Below are 22,384 nucleotides of genomic sequence, written 5' to 3'. Positions count from 1 at the left end.
CTAGTCATAGACTGTTCTCTCTGCTACCACACGGCAAGCGGTACCGGAGTGCCAAGTCGAGGTCCAAAAGGCTTCTTAACAGCTTCTACCCCCAAGCCATAAGACTGCTGAACAGCCAATCAAATGGATACCCAGACTATTTGCATTTTTTTATGCTGCTGGTAAAAAATGCATAGTCACTTTACCCCTGACTACATGTACGTATTACCTCAATTACCTTGACTAACCTGTATCCCCGCACATTGACTTGGTACCGGTACCCCTGTATATAGCCTCGTTATTGTTATTTTATTGTTGCTCTTTTATTTTTTACTTTAGTTTATTTAGTAAATATTTTTCTTGACCCTATTTTTCTTAAAACTGCATTGTTGGTTATAGGCTTGTAAGTAAGCATTTCACGGTAAGGTCTACACCTGTTGTATTCTGCGCATGTGACAAATACATTTTGATTTGATTTGATTTTATATTAAATCTGCTTCAGGATTCTCTTCCAATGTGCAGGGATTTAAGACCAGCTCAGTGGAAATGTTCCAGTGTATAAGTACTCCAGGCATGCAGGCAGCAAGCTTGATTGTTGACCAGCTTTGTCCTCATCACACACACATCCCATAATGAATGTGATCTTGCAACATGCACAAATAGGCTACACACACACACACACACACACACAAATATGCAACAATATTTGTTTCATGTTTTGATTAACACTCTATTGAAATGTAGGGCATGTGTCCCCCGACTCTGATCCCATCGTAGCTATACCCCCCAAAAATAATCGTATCATTGAAAGCGACGGGAGAGAGAGTGAAAACGAACGGAACTGACGTCATTGACAGTAACGTAAACTGTTGAAGTCATCCATGGTAACAGAGTCCCCCCCCACACACACACACGCACACACACACACACACAAACACAAGAGCTGATACAAGCTAGCTATGAATTGAAGAAACCTCTCTACGGACCGGGTTTCTCCGGTGTAAATATCGGGTTCAACGTTGCGCCAGGTGACTCCTTGCTTGCCAAATACAAAACGAATAATATCAACAATTTGAGTGTGGTCAAAGGAACGCTATTGCTACACCTAACGTTAGCTAACGTTAGCTAGGTAATGCTGAGGACAGCTTCATGAAACGGCAACATTTCTGTGATGAAGACCTTAGGCAGTGTTAATTGCGCTTTGCAGCAAATAAGGGCAAAATACTACATTGTCATGTGTTTTTAACGTTATGCTAACAGCAACTGTATTGCATTAGGTTTGACCAGCAGAAAATGACAGACATTGATATTATCAAGCAGTTGAAAGATTGATGTCTTGATGTATTTTTATTTTACGGATTTGAGGAGAAAGATCCTGTTGCAGGGGAACCTGCTTTGACCATTGTGCTATTGTCATTGATACATCACATTCTTATAGTAACAACATTTGAAGGATCGTGAAGATGGCGACTGGAGCGGGTTGGCAGCAATACTACAGCCCTGCAGCTTGCAATCAATCGTCCGGAGCAGGGAAATATAATTCTGGCTCATCATCTACAATGTTTTACCAGGCGGGCATCACCATGGAATATACCCAAGATCTGCACCTCAAAATGAGCAAGAAAATAGCACAGCTGACAAAGGTAAGGATTGTTACTATTCGGGTACCAATGGACCGGTCCTTAATCAGGTGCTGTAATGCTGCTGCACTTGTCAAGGCTCGGGTGCTGAGGAGGTAGCCCAGTCCTCGCATCCGGCATCAGCGAATCAATGCTCTGACTATACAGAACGCAAAATGTTTCAATTATTTTATATATAGCTAGCAAGTATTCAGTTCTTACAGAATGATATGCCTAGTTTGGTCATACGTATGCAAACATAACATTGAACACGGAACGTTATTACAGTAGTACTCACATCATCTTGTACTAGTGCTCAATAAAAATAACTTTTAACCCTCTGTTCTGACAGCTGTTTGCGCGATCAGTGTGATTACACGCACACACATTTTAAGAACATTTCATTGTTACCCATTTTAATATAGCCTATGTTAATTTAATTGAGGAGGAAAGTATCCCATCCCAGCCTGGTCTCATAGACTAGATGTAACATAGTAAATGTCAATCCGGGATACTCAAATTAGTATGATATGTTAGGATTGGTATAGTTACATATAACAGATGGTTAATTAAGGCAAAAACGAAAGTAGGGTGGTTGGTCTGGGTGGATGGGTGGGCGTATAACGCGAACGTGTAGCAACCCAAAGGTTACGAGATCGAATGTCATCACAGACGACTTGAGCATTTTAGCTAATTAGCAACTTTTCAACTACTTACTACTTTTTAGCTACTTTGCAACTACTTAGCATGTTACCTAACCCTTCCCTTAACCCTTTTAGCATACCCATCCTCTAACCCTAACCTTAACCCTTTTAGCTAACCCTAAACCTAACCTTAACCCTTTAACCTAACTCCTAAACTTAACCTTAACCCTAACCGAGCTAATGTTAGCCAGCTAGCTAATGTTAGCCACCTAGCCACCTAGCTAGAATTCGTAACATGCCATATGTTTAGCAAATTAGTAACATATTGTATGTTTTGCTAATTCATAACATATAATACAAATTGTGAATTGTAATTCGTAACATATCATACAAAACGACGAGAATCTGCCTTGTGGGGAATCGTAGGTGACTTGTTTCAGCTCGTTGTATGTTATTGATACCATGTCTTGTTTTGACTCATGTCAATACTAATATGGCTAAAATTTGCTAGCTAGCTAACCAACAACTGTAACGATGTATTTGAGAGACAACAAGTGCTCATTGTGCAAATGTATTTATGTTTTCATTAAACATTTGGAGACTAAATATAGTTTACATGTTGTAAACAGTCTAAGCCAACCCTGTCTGTTTTTCAACATAGTTGCGCATGTGTCGGTTTTGTTGCTAAACAACCAACCCGTCTATAATCCGTGGTCCTCTGTAGCTCAGCTGGTAGAGCACAGCGCTTGTAACGCCAAGGTAGTGGGTTCGATCCCCGGGACCACCCATACACAAAAATGTATGCATGCGTGACTGTAAGTCGCTTTGGATAAAAGCGTCTGCTAAATGGCATATTATATTATTATTTAAAACCTGACCTATGGGCTATTAACCCTTTAAAGTGGGCCCAGCTTTTGCTTGTGGCAGGGTTTCACATTTCAGTACGTTATATGTGAGTTAGTTGGCTAAAGCACAAGACAGACTGGGCCACCAGGCTAGTATTTGCATACTCTAGCCTTGCGGTTTTCAATTTGACAACCAATTCAAAGGCATGGTCATTCAATAAGGAGCAATACAGCTGCTGCATCCTACCTCCAACTAACCCAAACAGAAAAATCAGTGCACTAATGTCCGAAAGATAACCTCTACATTGGATACAGACACAGACTAGTGGCAAAATAACCTCTATATCAAACAGACACAGACTAGTGGCAAGTGTCCTCTTGTCCAGGTCATAACTCAGTCGGAACATTGCAGTAGTGGACATGGTCTGAAAGGGGATAAATCTAACCTGTCCTACAGAAGCATTAGAAGGCAGCTCCATTGTGTGTTGCTGATGCTCTAGTCTGGTGAAAACATTGTCTCTTACTCCCTGCAGTAAGGTCCTGATTCATAGCGTTTGCAGTGTCATTCAGAGTAGGTAGACACTACAGTATTTTGCAGCTCATTGAGATGCAAGACTTTCATATTTCTCAGCTTTACAGCACATTTACATTACATTTACGTCATTTAGCAGACGCTCTTATCCAGAGCGACTTATAACATTTTTTTGGGGGGTGGGGTAAGGGGGGGTAGAAGGATTACTTTATCCTATCCCAGGTATTCCTTAAAGAGGTGGGGTTTCAAATGTCTCCGGAAGGTGGTGAGTGACTCCGCTGTCCTGGCGTCGTGAGGGAGCTTGTTCCACCATTGGGGTGCCAGAGCAGCGAACAGTTTTTACTGGGCTGAGCGGGAACTGTGCTTCCGCAGAGGTAGGGGGGCCAGCAGGCCAGAGGTGGATGAACGCAATGCCCTCGTTTGGGTGTAGGGACTGATCAGAGCCTGAAGGTACGGAGGTGCCGTTCCCCTCACAGCTCCGTAGGCAAGCACCATGGTCTTGTAGCAGATGCGAGCTTCAACTGGAAGCCAGTGGAGTGTGCGGAGGAGCGGGGTGACGTGAGAGAACTTGGGAAGGTTGAACACCAGACGGGCTGCCGCATTCTGGATGAGTTGTAGGGGTTTAATGGCATAGGCAGGGAGCCCAGCCAACAGCGAGTTGCAGTAATCCAGACGGGAGATGACAAGTGCCTGGATTAGGACCTGTGCTGCTTCCTGTGTAAGGCAGGGTCGTACTCTCCGAATGTTGTAGAGCATGAACCTACAGGATCGGGTCACCGCCTTGATATTAGCGGAGAACGACATGGTGTTGTCCAGGGTCACGCCAAGGTTCTTTGCACTCTGGGAGAAGGACACAACGGAGTTGTCAACCGTGATGGCGAGATCATGGAACGGGCAGCCCTTCCCCGGGAGGAAGAGCAGCTCCGTCTTGCCGAGGTTCAGCTTGAGGTGGTGATCCGTCATCCACACTGATATGTCTGCCAGACATGCAGAGATGCGATTCGCCACCTGGTTATCAGAAGGGGGAAAGGAGAAGATTAGTTGTGTGTCGTCTGCGTAGCAATGATAGGAGAGGCCATGTGAGGATATGACAGAGCCAAGTGACTTGGTGTATAGCGAGAATAGGAGAGGGCCTAGAACTGGGCCCTGGGGGACACCAGTGGTGAGAACACGTGGTGCGGAGACAGATTCTCGCCACGCCACTTGGTAGGAGCGACCTGTCAGGTAGGACGCAATCCAAGAGTGAGCCGCGCCGGAGATGCCCAACTCGGAGAGGGTGGAGAGGAGGATCTGATGGTTCACAGTATCAAAGGCAGCAGACAGGTCTAGAAGGACAAGAGCAGAGGAGAGAGAGTTAGCTTTAGCAGTGCGGAGAGCCTCCGTGACACAGAGAAGAGCAGTCTCAGTTGAATGACCAGTCTTGAAACCTGACTGGTTTGGATCAAGAAGGTCATTCTGAGAGAGATAGCAAGAGAGTTGGCTAAAGACGGCACGCTCAAGAGTTTTGGAGAGGCACAGCAGTACATTTTTGTTTCTGTCTCTCACCTGAATACTGTAAGTGATGCAGCAAAGAACATTTGGATGCAAGGGCATTTCAAACTGAGGAGCCATATTTTAGCCTACAGTAATTATCTATTTGAAAGGCAGCTTAATATCAATGGGATTTATATTTCTGTACAATATTACAAGACTCACTTTATTGGTCATTTTACACCAGAACTTGTGTCACACCGCTTGAACAAAATCCTTTCTGTAAAATGATTTTTTTCTTGTACGACTGCCTGCGTGAGAGCTGTATTTTAGTGTCCGTTGCATTTTATAGAGGATGGCTGTCAGGACTGTAAGTAGGCTATTGCTTCCATAGCAACCAGTTTATTATAATTCAAGACAATATCATGCAGGTATTAAGATGCATATTTTTCTGAAGCATCTGGCCTTGACCAATCCTTTGTCCTTAGCTTTGCTAATGAGTCCTGTAATGGGTTTATAGACAAAAACACCTGAAAACTGATTATTATACGGACATGTACAGTACCAGTCAAAAGTTTGGACACACCTACTCATTCAAGGGTTTTTCTTTATTGTAGAATAATAGTGAAGACATGAAAAAACTATGAAATAACACATATGAAATCATGTAGTAACCAAAAAAGTGTTAAACAAATCGAAATATATTTGATATTTGATATTCTTCAAAGTAGCCACCCTTTGCCTTGATGACAGCTTTGCTCACTCTTGGCAAACTACAACAATATAGGTTAGGCCAACACAGTACAGTTAAACTCTGGGTGTTTCCTCATTTATGTAGATCATGTTATATATTATGTTACAAATAAGTCTATTGTATACTACATGGCCAAAATTAGTTGGCAGTATGCCATGATTTTGTAATGAGATGTTCTACCAGCAGGTGTCCACACACTTTTGTGTATCTAGTGTATCTTCATGATTCAGATTCCCACATAAATTCAACAAGACTGCCTTTACAGAGTGATCTGGAGCCAAGAGCCAGTTGGAGTCAGAGTGGTAGCCAGAGTGGTAGCCTTCTCAGCACCACTTGTTACCCAAGCACTGCCCTGTTAACATGGTCACTGGCGCATGTTTCACTTTCGTTTCATTCCACCTCTGATTTAGCTCCAGCTAGCTCCCAGCACTGTGTTTACTTCTGCAATGGAGCGGGCTGCTCTGTGTAAAGTGATGACAACACTTGAAGGAATATGTTTCTCCCAGCCGTGCCAGGTGTTCCCGTCCATCCCCTCTCCCCAGTGAATCCCTGCCAGAGAGGGGAATATAGTGCACTGCAACGCCTGCATGTGTTGTGCCATAATCCAGGGGTTAGAAGTGATTAGATTTCTCTGTTTTATCAGGTGGCAGGATGGGCCATGCTGCAGAGCAGATGGCTACGACCCTGGGCTCCAGGGCTTAGTTCCAATAGGTAGTGGGACTGGGAGGAACCTTAACAATATGTTATTTTAGGAAACCGCTTCAGCCTTATCTGGTGGACCTCAGATAGGGACTGAAATGGCATTGCAGGCTTAATAGAAAACCCTTACTCTGAGTAAGCATGTTAACGCTACAGTACCTATAAGTGGTTAGCAAACGTACTACAAGGATTCGAACAATGATGTGCTGCAGAGGGCTTGCAAGAAAGGACATCTGAAAACTCATTCTTTGAAATATGTAATTTATGGAGAGAATAACTAGGCTAGAACTAGGAAATTATTTTATTTTGTGGTGAGGAAAAATGCTTGTTCTTTGAGAACACAAATTGGCCATGACTTTACCTGGAGGCACTGGGGATATTGAAAATGATTTCAATTATTCTCCCAGAAGGATTCAGAGAGGAGGCGAAATCAAATGAACAAACTGTCAAGATCGAACCCTGCTGTTGAAAAAGGCAGGAGTTGTTATTAACCTTGGCAGGATGCTCTTGGCTGATTGTCACAATCCCACGTCAGATTTCATTAAGATACTTTCACACCCCATGGCACACCCTTATCACAGGAAATATGATTCAACTTGTCTCTGATTCACCACCGACTGTGTGATGCAATCTGTGGTAAATGGTCACTGCCATACTGTACATGCTGCTCATCTGTCGTCTGCCAGAACACACCTCTGGGACAATAATGCATTGTTTAGCCTGGAAAGTTCTGTGCTTCTAGCTCCAATTGTTCCACCTCAAGTGTATTCTAGAGACTCCAGGCAGCAATGAAGCCGAGGAAACAATACCCTTCTGGCCAATGAGTGTAAAAGTAACCTATGCATTTCTAATGAAATATCCCCAAGCATTTGACAAGGCCATTTGAGCTGGCTGGCTGTTTGTTGTTAGGGGGACCGTACTGTACTGTACTGAGTTTCTACAGGAATGTGAGGAAACACCCAAGAACAAAGACAGGTGGAGATTAGAGAGGGCAGGTTGGAGGTGTCAGGTGGGGAGCTGATGACAACACAGGAAGGCCACAACTAATGACAGCACAGGTCAGAACATGACTGACTGTTTGACTGGTGGCTGCGTCACAAACCTGTGCTCCCCCGTGCGTTATTAAACCCTTAATTTCGACTCGACCAGCTCAGTCTCACGGCGAGTTAAGACTCATCATTGATCATCTGTGTAAAACATATTCCTGTTTACACTTGTGTGTGCTGCTCACTGACTGCCCATCCATGCATGATGTTGCCATGGCCATGTTCAGAGATGTCATGCAGTATGACAAGGATAAGATGTCATCATAGACATTAAAACCAGTAGATAGTGATAGTGCTGACGTCATCCACGTATTCCTATGAAAAACCCCCGATGGCGCATGAAGCTGGATGTATTTGAATTTGAAGCGCGCCATATTGCTCAATGGTGCTGAATGGCAACAAAAAATCGCTACGGATCATGGTGAAAGTGGCCATAACTAGCAAAGGATCATGGTCGATGGATCACTATTTAATGAAATATCTCAATTTGTTGCGAAACATTTTTTTTGGGGGGGGGCCGTTCTAGTGATCGTAATTTACAGTGCCTTCAGAAAGTATTCCCGCCCTTTGACTTCTTTTGTTACAGCCTGAATTTCAAATTGATTAAATTGAGATTTTCAACCACAAAGAACAGGGAGGTTCCTCGCAAAGAAGTGCACCTATTGGTAGATGGGTAAAAAACAAAGCAGACATTGAATATCCATTTGAGCATGGGGACGTTTTTTAAATTCCACTTTGGATGGTGTATCAAGACACCCAGTCACTACAAAGATACAGGAGTCCTTCCTAACTCAGTTGCCGGAGAGGAAGGAAACCGCTCAGGGATTTCACCATGAGGGCAATGGTGAATTTAGTGAAAAGAAGGAAGCCTGTACAGAATAAAAATATTCCAAAACATGCATCCTGTTTGCAATAGGGCACTAAAAAACTGCAAAAAATATGACAAAGAAATGAACTTTATGTCCTGAATACAAAGCGTTATGTTTGGGGCTAATCCAACACATCACTGAGTACCACACTTCATATTTTCAAGCATGGTGGTGGCTGCATCATGTTATAGGTATGCTTGTCATCGGCAAGGACTACGGAGTAAAAATAAATAAATAAAGCAACGGAATAGAATTAAGCACAGGCAAAATCCTAGAGGAAAACCTGGTTCAGTCTGCTTTCCAACAGACAAATTCACCTTTCAGTAGGACAATAAAACACAAGGCCAAATATACACTGGAGTTGCTTACCAAGACGACATTGAGTGTTCCTGAGTGGCCTAGTTACAGTTTTGACTTAAATCGGCTTGAAAATGTATGGCAAGACTTGAAACTGGCTGTCTAGCAATGATCAACAACCAACTTGACAGAGCTTGACACATTTTTTAAAGAATAATATGCCAATATTGTACAATCCAGGTGTGCAAAGCTCTTAGACTTACCCATAAAGACTCACAGCTGTAATCGCTGCCAAAGGTGATTCTAACGTATTGACTCAGGGGGTTGAATACATATGTATATGTTTTCTTTTTCATAATTTTCTTTACAAATGTTAGAATTTTTCTTCCACTTTGACATTACAGAGTATTTTGTGTAGATCGTTGACAAAAAAATTACAATTAAATCCATTTTGATTCCACTTTGTAACACAACAAAAAAATGTGGAAAAAGTCTAGGGGTGTGAATGCTTTCCGGCTTTCTAGGGGCAGTAGCCGACCAGCAGAGCTTGTGACTTCACGCTCCAGACCGGACTCTGGGGGCCTGGATGACATACTTTCTGATGATCTCCTCCCCCCACCTAGAAAGACTTCAAAGCAAACGTTGTTGGTTCAGGCTGATGGCCTCTCCAACACTAAAGTGCCAGTTTCCTCTGTTGACAGATGAATTTCATGGTCATTTGCACCCTTGCAGCACGATGTGAATTTTCAATGTGGCCTAGTTCATATTTCACTCTGTATTTAATGTCCTGCTGGTTTGGGAGGGACTTAGAGAAATATGATGCCCCATCCTCTCACATGCGATGGGCTTTAGTCTACAATGCTCATTGTTTTTCTATTGGCCTCATATTGTCCCATGTGATGATTTAATTTGGTTTATTGTCTCTTGCACATTGTCTCCCCACAGTATTGTCAGCGATCACACCCTGCGGGTTGGCTTCTCAAGCATCCTCCTCTTACACGTATTAGTGTCAGGCTTTTCTGCCGGTTTCAACACATTGATCTGTCTCTCATGCACACACACACTCAAATACACACACACAAAAGGCTTATAACAGCACACATAGCCAGAATACATCCTGCTCCTACAAGGAGGGTAGGGAGAGCATTAGTTTGTGAAACAAGATAACCTAAATAAATGAATATTCTAACTGGTGGAGGGACTACAGGCGAGAGTGTACAGCTCATGGTTATAGAGAGATGATGCTGTATGCATTAGTAAGCCTTGTGGAAGGGGCCAGGGTCAGGGGCCTTTCCCCAAGGACCCCCGGAGGGCCCTCCGCTATCACAGCCCAGTCTGCGCCTCTCTCTGCTGCCTCACCTCTCTGCATCAACCCCACGCTAAGGGACTGTGTGCCATTATTAACGACAAAAAACATAAACAGAAGAGGGCAGAGAGATAAAGGAATCCACTTCCCTGTCCATTATAAAAAATGAAATAAAAACGAGATTTTCTGATTCCCAGGCTCGAGGAATTGTGTTTTTTCCCCCTTCATTTAAACATAAATCAATCTACCAGTACATTTGCCCTTTTCTTCTACATCCTTGTCAAAGGGAGTACAGTCAGATCTAGCCTACCCCTGGTGCACCTCTGCCTGATTACATCAGCCTGGAGCTGGCTGTGCAGTACAGGACCTAGTACCCAAGGATAGGTTGCTTTTCCTTTTGCACTAATCAGAGGAGCCGTGCCTTAGTGCTGACAGGCCGCCTCACCAGCGCCCACGACTTGCAGAAATGTTCCAATTAAGATGACAGAGAGACGATATGACTTGGCCTTTCGCATCAGAGGGCGCCAAGTTAAAAGCGGTTGACTCGAGAACCCTTCCACCTGCAGTCCATAAGAGGGGGGGCGTGGGGCAAGGAATGAGCTACAGTAAGAGGAGGACTGCTGGCTCTGGCTGGCTCGGAGGAGGAGTGGAGAAGAACGGAACGGCTAGGCCGGACTTATCTTTTAATGTCCAGTTAATGGCTGCCACATTAACATGCCGAGTCGGTGCAGTCTGGAGGGGGCTGCCTGCCATGCGTACTGGAAGACACTGCTGCATGCGCTCTGTCTGAGTCTAACGGTCTCATATCTCCCTGAATTTTCTGTTTCTCTGTTTTGCAAGCTTCGCTTTCTCTCCCTCCAACTGGTTCTGTTGTTCTTTTTGTTTGGGTCAGGCTGATGTTGGTTGGTTGCTCCACAGAGTTAAAGGCTGAGCTAGACTGTCTGAACAAAATGAAGAGAAGCACTGTGAATACAGAGAGAGTCTTCCAGAGGCTTCCACACTTTGGTGTGTGTGTCTGTTGGCCACTATCTGGCCTCTGCTCTGACTCCTTGGTTTTTCCCAATGACTCAGCCAACTCAGCAAGAGCTGTCAGCTGCTTCTCACTATCACACAATGCACAATCAATGTGAAGATGCTTTCACCTCAACCCCCATCCAATTCTTCACTCACAGAGCCACAGGGTATCTGATGTATGGAGCAGCGGTTCCCAACCTTTTCCGTTCCGGGGACCACCAAATCACTGTCAAATGCTCTTGAGGACCACCATTCGCGGAGTCGCATAATATTTGTTTACATAATATTCAAATAATGGTCCAATTTACCATTTTAGCAGTGAGTGTAACTAATTAAAGGCCTATATTATTAACAATTTGCATTGTGAAGGGTAATGTAAAATTGCTTATAATACCATTAATACTCCCAACTGTTATTATTTTTGAAAGAAAATAAATTGTTTAAAAAATATAACACCTGCAATGCCCCCGCGGACCACCATTGTTGGACCACAAGTTGAAAACCACTGGTATTGTATATAGAGGCCAGAGTATGTGAGTGAAGCTGGAGCGGAGCGTGCCCAATTTGACTGGAGCGCGGAACAAGATTCCCAAAGGCTGGAGCGTCGGCCTTCTCGCCCAGTCAAATTTTACTCCAGTAGCTCTCAATTCACGAGGTCAGGGCATGCCCGGCCCAGCATGCATTTGTAGTCTACTTGTGCGCTGCTATAGCCCCTTGCTTTAGCTACTGTCATAGAGTTCGCTAAATATTTACAAAAGGGTGTTTAAAATCCGCAGTGGCTCTGCAATGGCGGAGAGGATATTCTGCGCTACTGGCCTGCTCTCCAGGCACCATCTCATGAGCCTGAAGCCACAGACTCTGGCCAAACTCGTGTTTCTAAAAATGAATTCAAAGGCACTGTAGACTGAGCCTAAAAAGGCATTTTTCCTTTAATTTGTATTTAATTCTAAGTAAGTCACAGCCTATATGTGCAATTTATAGACTATAATGATTTAATACAACTAAATGTTGTTTAAATGCTGAGGGCTTTATGTCCCTACCACCCTATTGTGTTGCACTCGCAAATGTTCACAATGTACTTCTTTGTAGGCTAGAGCCTTGAAATAATTGAAATAATACAGCCTATATAATTAGGCTCCCTGTCTGGGTATGCTGTCTAATATGACATGTAGCCTATTTGAAATGATAAGTGCTTCTTGCATTCCCCCTTTCATGTTTTATTAAAATACTTTTCATTCAAATCATATGGTTTGGTTTCAATACTTCAAAACCAAATGGTGGGTCCAGGTAGTCACAGAAATAGATGGGTGTTGGTTCAATTGTGATTTTAATGAATGGAGTGAATTTTAAGCTGCAGTTTTTGTCCTGTGAGTGCGGAGCGGTTTTTAGCAGGAGCAGTTGGAAAGGATGCGGAGCGCCAGAGCGGCTCCATGAGCGATGAGCGGGAAACTCCGCTCACATTTAAACACTGTGAAGTAAAGTCAATGGTATTAAACGCATTGTTTCAGGCCTCTCCAAGGTCTTTGGAGTTGAATGGTTCTAAATGTCTTGGCTCGGGTGTTGGGCTCGCCCAACAACAAGTGTGATCGTGAGTGCTACTCTCTCCTCTCTCTATAATCAGTTCTCCTGAGCTCCGCCACAAATCTGTTTTACTGGCCTTGGTCAACATCTCACTTGGTTTTAACACCAAACGTGGTGCTGCCAACTCTGCATAAATGCTAATACTACAGACGATAGAGCAGGCTGGAATTAGCTCAAAGTGAAACTCTCAATGGTAAGAACTTAGCAGAGGAACCAAACCCCTGACAGTTGAAATAATGACGTCATTGAGGAAGTGTGTCTCTGTAATACAGTAATAGAATGTGAGTTATTGTAAAACCTGAGGGTTTTATGGTACATGGCTGTAGTCCTAGTTGTGGTCATTTGGCTTTTAGGGCCTATCTCTGTGAGACATTAAACAGGTGAGCTGTGTCAGCCCACTCTCTTCCTTTACTACACTATAAAGCCTGTTTTAGAGAAGTCTGATCTAGGGATCTCATTCAGGCCTGGCTCACTGGCCTCTCCCACAGCCCCCACCACCCTTCACAGGGTTTCATGATGTTCCTTTGCCTCTCAGACAGGCCTAACGAGGGAGAGTGGTGGCACAGACAGAGAGAGAGAGAGTGTGTGTGTGTGTGTGTGTGTGTGTGTGTGTGTGTGTGTGTGCGTGCGTGTGCGTGTGCGCACCTATAGAAAGTCTACACCCCCTTGAACTTGTATTTTAATTTTGTTTCGCTTTACAAAGTGGGATTGAAATAGATTTAATTGTAATTTTTTGTCATTGATCTACACAAAATACTCTATCAAAGTGAAAATAAAATTAATACAAATTAAATAACAAAAATATAGTTGTTGCATAAGTATTCACCCCCTTTGTTTAGGCAAGCCTAAATTAGTTCAGAAGTAACATTTGGCTTTAAGAAACACATAATAAGTCATATCGACTCACTCTGTGTGAAATAATAGGGGTTGACATGATTTTTGAATGACTACACCTCCCTCTGTCCCCCATACATACAACATCTGCAAGGTCCCTCAGTCAAGTATTGGATTTCAAGCACAGATTCAACTACAAAGAACAGGGAGCTTTTCGAAGCCTCATAAAGAAGTTCTGTGATTGGTAGATGGGAAACAATAACAAATCAGATATTGAATCATAGGAGGTTGGTGGCACCTTAATTGGGGAGAATGGGATCATGGTAATGGCTGGAGCGGAATTAGTGGAATGGTATCAAATACATCAAACACATGGTTTCCATGCGTTTGATACCATTCCATTTGCTCCGTTCCGGCCATTATTATGAGCCGTTCTTCCCTCAGCAGCCTCCACTGCATTGAATATATCTTTATAATAATAATAATATAATATAATATGCCATTTAGCAGACGCTTTTATCCAAAGCGACTTACAGTCATGCGTGCATACATTTTTTTTTGTGTATGGGTGGTCCCGGGGATCGAACCCACTACCTTGGCGTTACAAGCGCCGTGCTCTACCAGCTGAGCTACAGAGGACCACATCTAAGCATGGTCAAGTTAATAATTATGCTGTCGATTATACAGTTGAAGTCGGAAGTTTACATACACTTAGGTTGGAGTCATTAAAACTTGTTTTTCAACCACTCCACAAGTTTCTTGTTAACAAACGATAGTTTAGCAAGTCGGTTAGGACATCTACTTTGTGCATGACACAACTAATTTGTCCAACAATTGTTTACAGACAGATAATTTCACTTATAATTCACTGTATCACAATTCCAGTGGGTCAGAAGTTTACATACACTAAGTTGACTGTGCCTTTAAACAGCTTGGAAAATTCCAGAAAATGATGTCATGGCTTTAGAAGCTTCTGATAGGCTAATTGACATCATTTGAGTCAATTGGAGGTGTACCTGTGGCTGTATTTCAAGGCCTTCCTTCAAACTCAGTGCCTCTTTGCTTGACACTAAGACCTCAGAAAAAAATAAAATATGTACATGGTCTGGTAGTCAATAAATGTGACAGAGATGTGACAGAGATGAAAATCTCTGTTAGAAACTTAGAAAGAGGGGGAATGTAAAGATGCAACAACTAGGATGGGTTGCTAATATGACTAGGATTGTGCCTTTGGCTTCTGGACCATGAAAGAAAGTTGATATGAAAACCAATAGAACAGTAAATGGGAAGTAAATGGAAATAAATGTGCCAAGATTATATAATTACTACTATCATTAAAAATACTAACCAGAAAGCATGACTTAGCCACAGAGGAATCGAGGATCATTAGCTTCTTTTAAAAAATAGCTGTGGATTGTTTCAAATCGCAAGCTCCTAGGCCTATACCTATTTGGGAAGCCCGCCATTTGGGCAGAGCGTGTGGCAATAGGCCTAGCTGATTATTGAGTTGCGGCTGTCAGTGAAAAGCATCTAAAATATGTGTGAGGATATTGTGTCTTGAGTATAATTTAAAATGTTGAGACAAGCAGGCTAGGGGTGTGTGGCGAAGATATAGGCGAGTCTCACCAGAGTGGCTCAGCTGGCTCTTGCCAATTCTTGCTCATTCATTGTTTCATTGTGTGAATTGTTTGCCCTTTGATTTTAGATTTTTATAAATTCCCCATTACATATGTCACCAGTAGTAAATGTACCGTTAATCCCTGTCATTTGGAGACATTCATCTGTAAATGCATGTATTAATTATAGTCATTTACTGTTCTCATTCTCGGAGTGGAAACATTGTTTGCAGAGTTCACAACCTGCTACACTTGTGAGAAACAAGTTTTGGTTTATTTCATAACCATCATTTACGAGATTTGTCAATTTTTTCATTGTCTTTTGTTTGGAGTGCTCCATGTGAGCAATGAGCATGTGTCTGGTTTCTCTGTCCTGATAATGTTGAGGGAGCGGTTGCGCCTGAACACGCATAGAAGTACGTGGCCTGCTGCACAGAAATGTAGGTAAGTGTATTTTCTTACATATTTTATATAAATATATAATATATAAAAACTATAGTTCCTCACAGTAAGCTATTGGAAAAATCTTTACAACAATCTCCCCCTCGAGGCTGGTGATTTTAGATTTGTATAATTTTAATTCAGATTTTTATGCTTAACCATGGGACATTGATTTTGAGATGAAACTGTTCCACGAAAATGCGCGTATGAAACTGGCACGCAGAACGGTAGAAATGGTAGGATAAATTGTAAACTTCCCCAATCTTGAAACAAATGGCGTCGCCTATGAAGTCTTTATAAAATAATTGCCTCCATGTTTCTATGGTAGGATTTTGGCTATAGGCTACTTTGAAGCAAGGTAAGACATGCCTTATAATATGAAATAAAACATACAGGTTAAGTATGCTTTCCAAATGCATACTGCCTCCAGCTCATGTTGTAAAATGGTGGGTGATGTGCTGATAACCTGTTGCCTGCACTTAAATGGTGAAAGGGAGGAAAATATGTATAGTGAACAAAAATATAAACGCAACATGCAAAGTGTTGGTCCCATGTTTGATGAGCTGAAATAAAAGATCCCAGAAATGTTCCATAAGCACAAAAAGCTTATTTCTCTCAAATGTTGGGCACAAATTTGTTTACATCCCTGTTAGTGAGCATTTCACCTTTGCTAAGATAATCCATCCACCTGACAGGTGTGGCATATCAAGAAGCTGATTAAACAGCATGATCATTACACAGGTGCATCTTGTGCTGGGGACAATAAAAGGCCACTCTAAAATGTGCAGTTTTGTCACAAAACACAATGCCACAGATGTCTCAAGTTTTGAGGGAGCGTGCAATTTGCACGCTGACTGCAGGAATGTCCACCAGAGCTGTTACCAACCATGCTGTTGTTCATTTCTCTACCATAAACCGTCTCCAACGTCGTTTTAGAGAATTTGGCAGTACGTTCAACCGGCCTCACAACCGCAGACCACGTGTAACCACGCCAGCCCAGGACCTCCACATCCGGCTTCTTCACTTGCGTGATCGTCTGAGACCAACCACCCGGACAGCTGATGAAACTGTGGGCTTGCGCAACCAAAGAATTTCTGCACAAACTGTCAGAAACCGTCTCAGGGAGGCTCATCTGTGTGCTCGTCGTCCTCACCAGAGTCTTGACCTGACTGCAGTTCGGCATCGTAACCGACTTCAGTGGGCAAATGCTCTACTTCGATGGCCACTGGCACGCTGGAGAAGTGTGCTCTTCATGGATTAATCCCGGTTTCAACTGTATTGGGCAGATGGCAGACAGCGTGTATGGCATCGTGTGGGTGAGCGGTTTGCTGATGTCAACGTTGGGAACAGAGTTCCCCCCTGGTGGCGGTGGGGTTATGGTATGGGCAGGCATAAGCTACGGACAAAGAACACAATTGCTTTTTATTGATGGCAATTTGATTTCACCGAGATATTGTGTCGAGATCCTGAGGCCCATTGTTGTGCCATTCATCCGCCGCAATCACCTCATGTTTCAGCATGATAATGCACAGCCCCATGTCGCAAGGATCTGTACACAATTCCTGGAAGCAGAAAATGTCCCAGTTCTTCCATGGCCTGCATACTCACCAGACATGTCACCCGTTGAGCATGTTTGGGATGCTCTGGATCGATGTGTACGACAACGTGTTCCAGTTTATGTTTTACTCCAGCAGCAACCAGCTGAGGAGCTACAGGAAAATCCCGCTCAAAATAGGCTCTGTATTCTGTGTGCGTGTCATAGTTGTGTTGGATAAAAAACATACATAATGACTAACGAAAATACACTCCGGACAGTTTAATTCCACTAAATAATGCAAATTAATCTATAGATCGATAAGCATGACAGTAAAATGTATTTTGATTGACTGGTATTTCCATCAATGAATAAAAACATTATTTTGCAAGGGGATTTTTTTTCTCCCAGTCATTTTGGGCAACAACAGTTTGATTTATTGGCTTAACATTTTTTATATTGTCCAAAAGCCAGCAATTCCCTGCTAACGGAAACCCTGTACTACAGTAACTCTTTTTTTATGCTGTTTTAAAAGGCGGTGATTTGGGCAAATCCTGGTGAGGGCTTTCTTACCTGAATAAGAGAGGACAGATTTTTTTTGTTTTTTTTTTTTTGTTTTGTTTTTGGGGGGAATGGATCAGCTTAATATTGCAGATAGATTGTATCTTCTATCAATGTAATTGTCTGCATCACTTCCAATCCCCCCATTTTTTTTTTTTTTTTTTTTATATATATACTCCCCTTTATTACTTTTCAACCCCACCATCCTTTCCCTACTTGGAGTAAATTAGTGAACAACAATGCCCAGGTCTCTACTTCCGGTCTATACTTACTATCTACACCTTATGGACACAGTTAATTTTACAATAATTCTATTATATATATACATATATATATACATTTACATACATACATATATATCATTATTATTATTATTATTATTTATTAATTTTTTGCTCCTGAACTACTTCTACTCTCAACCTCTCCGATCGTTTTCATGATGTCCATCCGGTTTGCTTCTATATGCCATATCTTTCTAACTGTGCTCTTTCCCAAAGCTCCCAACATACAGCCTATATACTTATTATGGACACAGTATGCTTTACATTATTAGCTATCTTTGTTATTATTTGTTGTTATTTGTTATTAGTCCCATCCTTCAACTCTATTCAATACCTCCCATCTATCTCTTAACACCATCCATATCGGATTTCTATTTGCCATATATATTTCAACCGTGCTGTGATGTTTTACAATAATTCTGAACCTTTCTATTCTCATTGCTTCTACAGATTGAGAGTTAAAAATAAACAGCTTTGCTAAAAGTATTATTATATTATTGATTGATTGACTATGACTTTTCAGATCACCCAGTAATGCTATCTGCAAGGTTAGTTCCAGGTAAATATTGCAATCCTTTAGCCATTCCTGGACCAGTGTCCAAAAACAAGCTACAAATGGACAGAACCAAAACAAATGGTCCAATGATTCCGTCTCTTCACAGCAAAATCTGCAGAGCTGGGAAGATTGTATCCCCCATATAAATAACATTCTATTGGTAGCAAGGATTTTATATAGTAATTTAAATTGAAAGATTCTAATTTTTGAATCCGGTGTCGTTTTGCGTGTCAGTTCATAAACACTATGCCATGGGATCGGTACATCAAAGATCTCTTCCCAACTATTTTGCAATCTATATGGGACGGCTGTCAATCCTTTGGTCCTTAAGTGAAACTGATATATTTTTTTATTTATCACAGTTTTCCTTAACCAATTATGTTCTTTAATGCAAGGCCGACAGACAAGTTCCTTACTTTCTCCCCCTTCCACTTTCCTCTTCCATTTTTGCGGTAATGCTGCCATTATTTGATTGTAATTTTGGGTAGAGCAGACATTTCCATATGTTTTTGTTAGCTGCATGTGCGTCATAACTCCACCAGTCCTACCGATGATATCATTTACAAAGATTATACCTTTTTTAAACATTCTGTCAAAAAATAAAGGTTTTTTGTCAATTAGTATATTTGAATTTAACCACAATATTTGTTGCATTATTTGTTCTGTCGTTTCTGGAGGATTAAATTGAAATTGCAACCAACTTTCTATGGCTTGTTTTAGAAATAGTGACATTTGGGAGATTATTTCCTTTTCAAATAACTGAAAGTGTGAGGTTGTAATCTGAATAAAGGGAAAAAGGCCTTTCTTGAACATTGGGTGAGACAATCTTACTAATTTGCTTGAGAACCAGTTCGGATTTAAGTATAACTTTTGTAAGACTGAAGCTTTTAGTGATAGGTCTAATGCTTTAATATTTAATAATTTCTGTCCTCCGAATTCATATTCATTATATAAATATGCTCTTTTAATTTTGTCTGGCTTGCCGTTCCAAATAAAATTGAATATTTTTTTCTCATATAATTTAAAAAACTGTTCGCTAGGCGTAGGCAAGACCATAAGCAAATAGGTAAACTGTGATAATACTAATGAGTTAATCAGGGTGATTTTTCCACAAATTGACAGGTATTTTCCTTTCCATGGTAGTAAGATCTTATCTATTTTTGCTAATTTTCTATTAAAATTTATTGAAGTGAGATCATTTATTTCCTTTGGGATATGTATTCCAGTATATCCACATCACCATCAGACCATTTTATTGGTAAACTACATGGTAATGTAAAAATTGTATTTTTTAGTGATCCAATACGTAATATAGTACATTTGTCATAATTTGGTTGTAATCCAGAGAGGTTAGAAAATGTATCTAGATCCTCTATGAGGCTGTGGAGGGATTCTAGTTGTGGATTTTAAAAAAAAACATGAATCATCAGCGTACAATGCCACCTTTGTTTTTAAGGTCTTTATTTCTAATCCTCTGATATTATTATTAGATCTGATTTTAATCGCTAACATCTCGATGGCCACAATAAATAGATATGCCGATAGTGGACAACCTTGTTTCACTCCTCTTGACAGTTTAAAACTTTCTGAGAAATAGCCATTATTTACTATTTTACACCTAGGGTTACTATACATGATTTTGACCCATTTTATAAGAGATTCTCCAAAATTGAAATGCTCCAGGCATTTATATATAAACCCCAGTCGAACTTTATCAAATGCCTTTTCGAAGTCTGCTATGAATAGCAGGCCTGGTTTCCCATATTTTCCATAGTGTTCTAATGTTTCCAATACTTGCCTTATATTATCTCCAATGTATCTTCCATGTAAAAAACCTGTCTGATTAGAATGAATAATATCCGGCAATACCTTTTTAATTCTATGCGCTATACATTTTGCTAGGATTTTTGCATCACAACACTGAAGTGTAAGGGGCCTCCAATTTTGTAAATGGACTGGATCTTTATATTTTCCACTTGTATCCTGTTTCAGTAATAATGAGATCAGTCCTTCTTCTTGAGTGTCAGATAATCTACCATTTACATAGGAGTGGTTAAAACATGCTAATAACGGTCCTCTTAGTATATCAAAAAAGGTTTGGTATACCTCGACTGGTATGCCATCCAACCCTGGAGTTTTCCCAGACTTAAAGTCTTTAATTGCATCCAGAAGTTCCTCCTCTGTAATTTCACCTTCACATGAGTCTTTCTGTGTGGCTGTTAATTTGACATTATCAATAGAAAAAAAATCTCTACAATTAGCTTCAGTTAGAGGAGATGGAGGTGACTGAAAAGAAAACATATGCTTAAAGTACTTTGTTTCTTCCTTCAAAATGTCATTTGGTGAATCATGGGTGACTCCGTCAATTGTAACCAGTTTCATTAAGTTCTTTTTGGTAGCATTCCTATGTTGAAGATTAAAAAAGAATTTTGTGCATTTTTCCCCCATATTCCATCCAGTTTGCTTTATTTTTATAATATGTTACACTTGATCTTTCTTGAATAAGTTTCTCCATTTCTTTTTGTTTTTCCTCTAATTTATTCTGAGCCTCTATGTTACAGTTTTTATTGCCATCTATCTGTTCTGTTAGACTTTCTATTTCCTTTCTTAGTATAAACTCTTTTGACCTAAATTGCTTTTGTTTTCGAGATGAGTACTGAATTGCATGGCCTCTAAAGGCACATTTAAAGGTGTCCCATACAATAAGGGGATTCGCTGTACCTCTGTTATGTTGGAAAAAATCAGTTATAAATTCCTTTGTTCTAATTATAAATAAATTATCATCCAATAGGCTTTGATTAAATTTCCAATATCCTCGCCCACGTGGAAATTCAGTAAGAGTAATATATATGCCTATTACATGATGGTCTGACCGCATTCTGTCCCCTATCAACACTTTTTTACTTTTGGTGCCAACGAGAATGAGATAAGAAAGAAGTCAAGACGACTAGCTTGATTCAGTCTCCGCCATGTATATCTCACTAGATCAGTATATTTAAGCCTCCATATATCTACTAGTTCTAATGTATCCATGACATTCACAATTTCCTTAAGAGCATGTGGGTGATTGTTTGTGGTGTGATTTCCTTTACGGTCCATTGAGCTATTTAAAACAGTATTATAATCCCCCACCATAATAATATTGTCTTGAGTTGCTTGCAGGCTTGATAATTTATTATATATATTGTCAAAGAATTGTGGATCATCATTATTTGGTCCATAAAGGTTAATGAGCCATATCTGTTTATGGTCCAATAACATATTTAAAATAATCCATCTACCTTGTGTATCTATTTGTACAATTTGCACATTTGGATCGAAATTACTATTAATTAATATCATCACCCCTTTTGAATTTCTTTGCCCATGGGAGAAGTATATTTCCCCCCATTCTTTTTTCCACGCTACTTCATCTCGAATTGTTGAATGAGTTTCCTGTATACAATAGATATTATATTCCTTCTCTTTGAGCCATGTAAATATTGTTCTTCTTTTGTTATTATCAGCTAAGCCATTACAATTATAACTGGCTATACTTATTTCACCATACACCATAATGAGATACAAGTTTCAAGTCTATTTATCATTATATATGTTTGTAAATTTACCAATAAAAAATAGCGTAATGATTGAGTGTCCATATAGCTGTACCGTGATATTTGCATTGCTACGGAGTAGCCCTTCAATTGTTCTCCACTAATTCCCCGCTAAAGCCCCTTCCCATCCCAAGTTGAGCCGTCATCGCCGTGATCAGCATCCCACCCACGTCCCTCCGTATCCCTAAGGCCCCGAGAGGCCAGGACCCATCCATCGAAAACAGCACATAGTGCCACCCACAAAACAAAAGCAGGTCAACCGCCAAAAGCATTTCCAATGCTTTCACCTCTATATATATATATCTATTTA

At 41.0% G+C, this 22,384-nt stretch overlaps 1 protein-coding gene across 7 annotated transcripts in view; it reads left to right on the top strand.

The window, feature by feature from the left end:
- Positions 1-887: 887 nt before the first annotated feature.
- Positions 888-22,384, top strand: part of LOC121548950 (protein FAM184A-like) — a 168,131-nt gene continuing 146,634 nt past the window's right edge. For 6 of the 7 annotated variants that reach the window (XM_041860632.2, XM_041860635.2, XM_041860634.2 and 3 more), the window contains exon 1: positions 888-1,622. In XM_041860632.2, coding sequence (XP_041716566.1) covers positions 1,443-1,622 — 180 coding nt within the window. In that variant the 5' untranslated portion in view covers positions 888-1,442. The remainder of the gene's footprint in view (positions 1,623-22,384) is intronic. The other variant, XM_041860631.2, reaches the window with a different exon arrangement.

Source organism: Coregonus clupeaformis, chromosome 33, assembly GCF_020615455.1.
Source record: "Coregonus clupeaformis isolate EN_2021a chromosome 33, ASM2061545v1, whole genome shotgun sequence".
NCBI classification, from domain to species: domain Eukaryota; kingdom Metazoa; phylum Chordata; class Actinopteri; order Salmoniformes; family Salmonidae; genus Coregonus; species Coregonus clupeaformis.
Note: the sequence above shows the minus strand (reverse complement) of the source record. Positions and strands in the feature narration are given on the sequence as shown.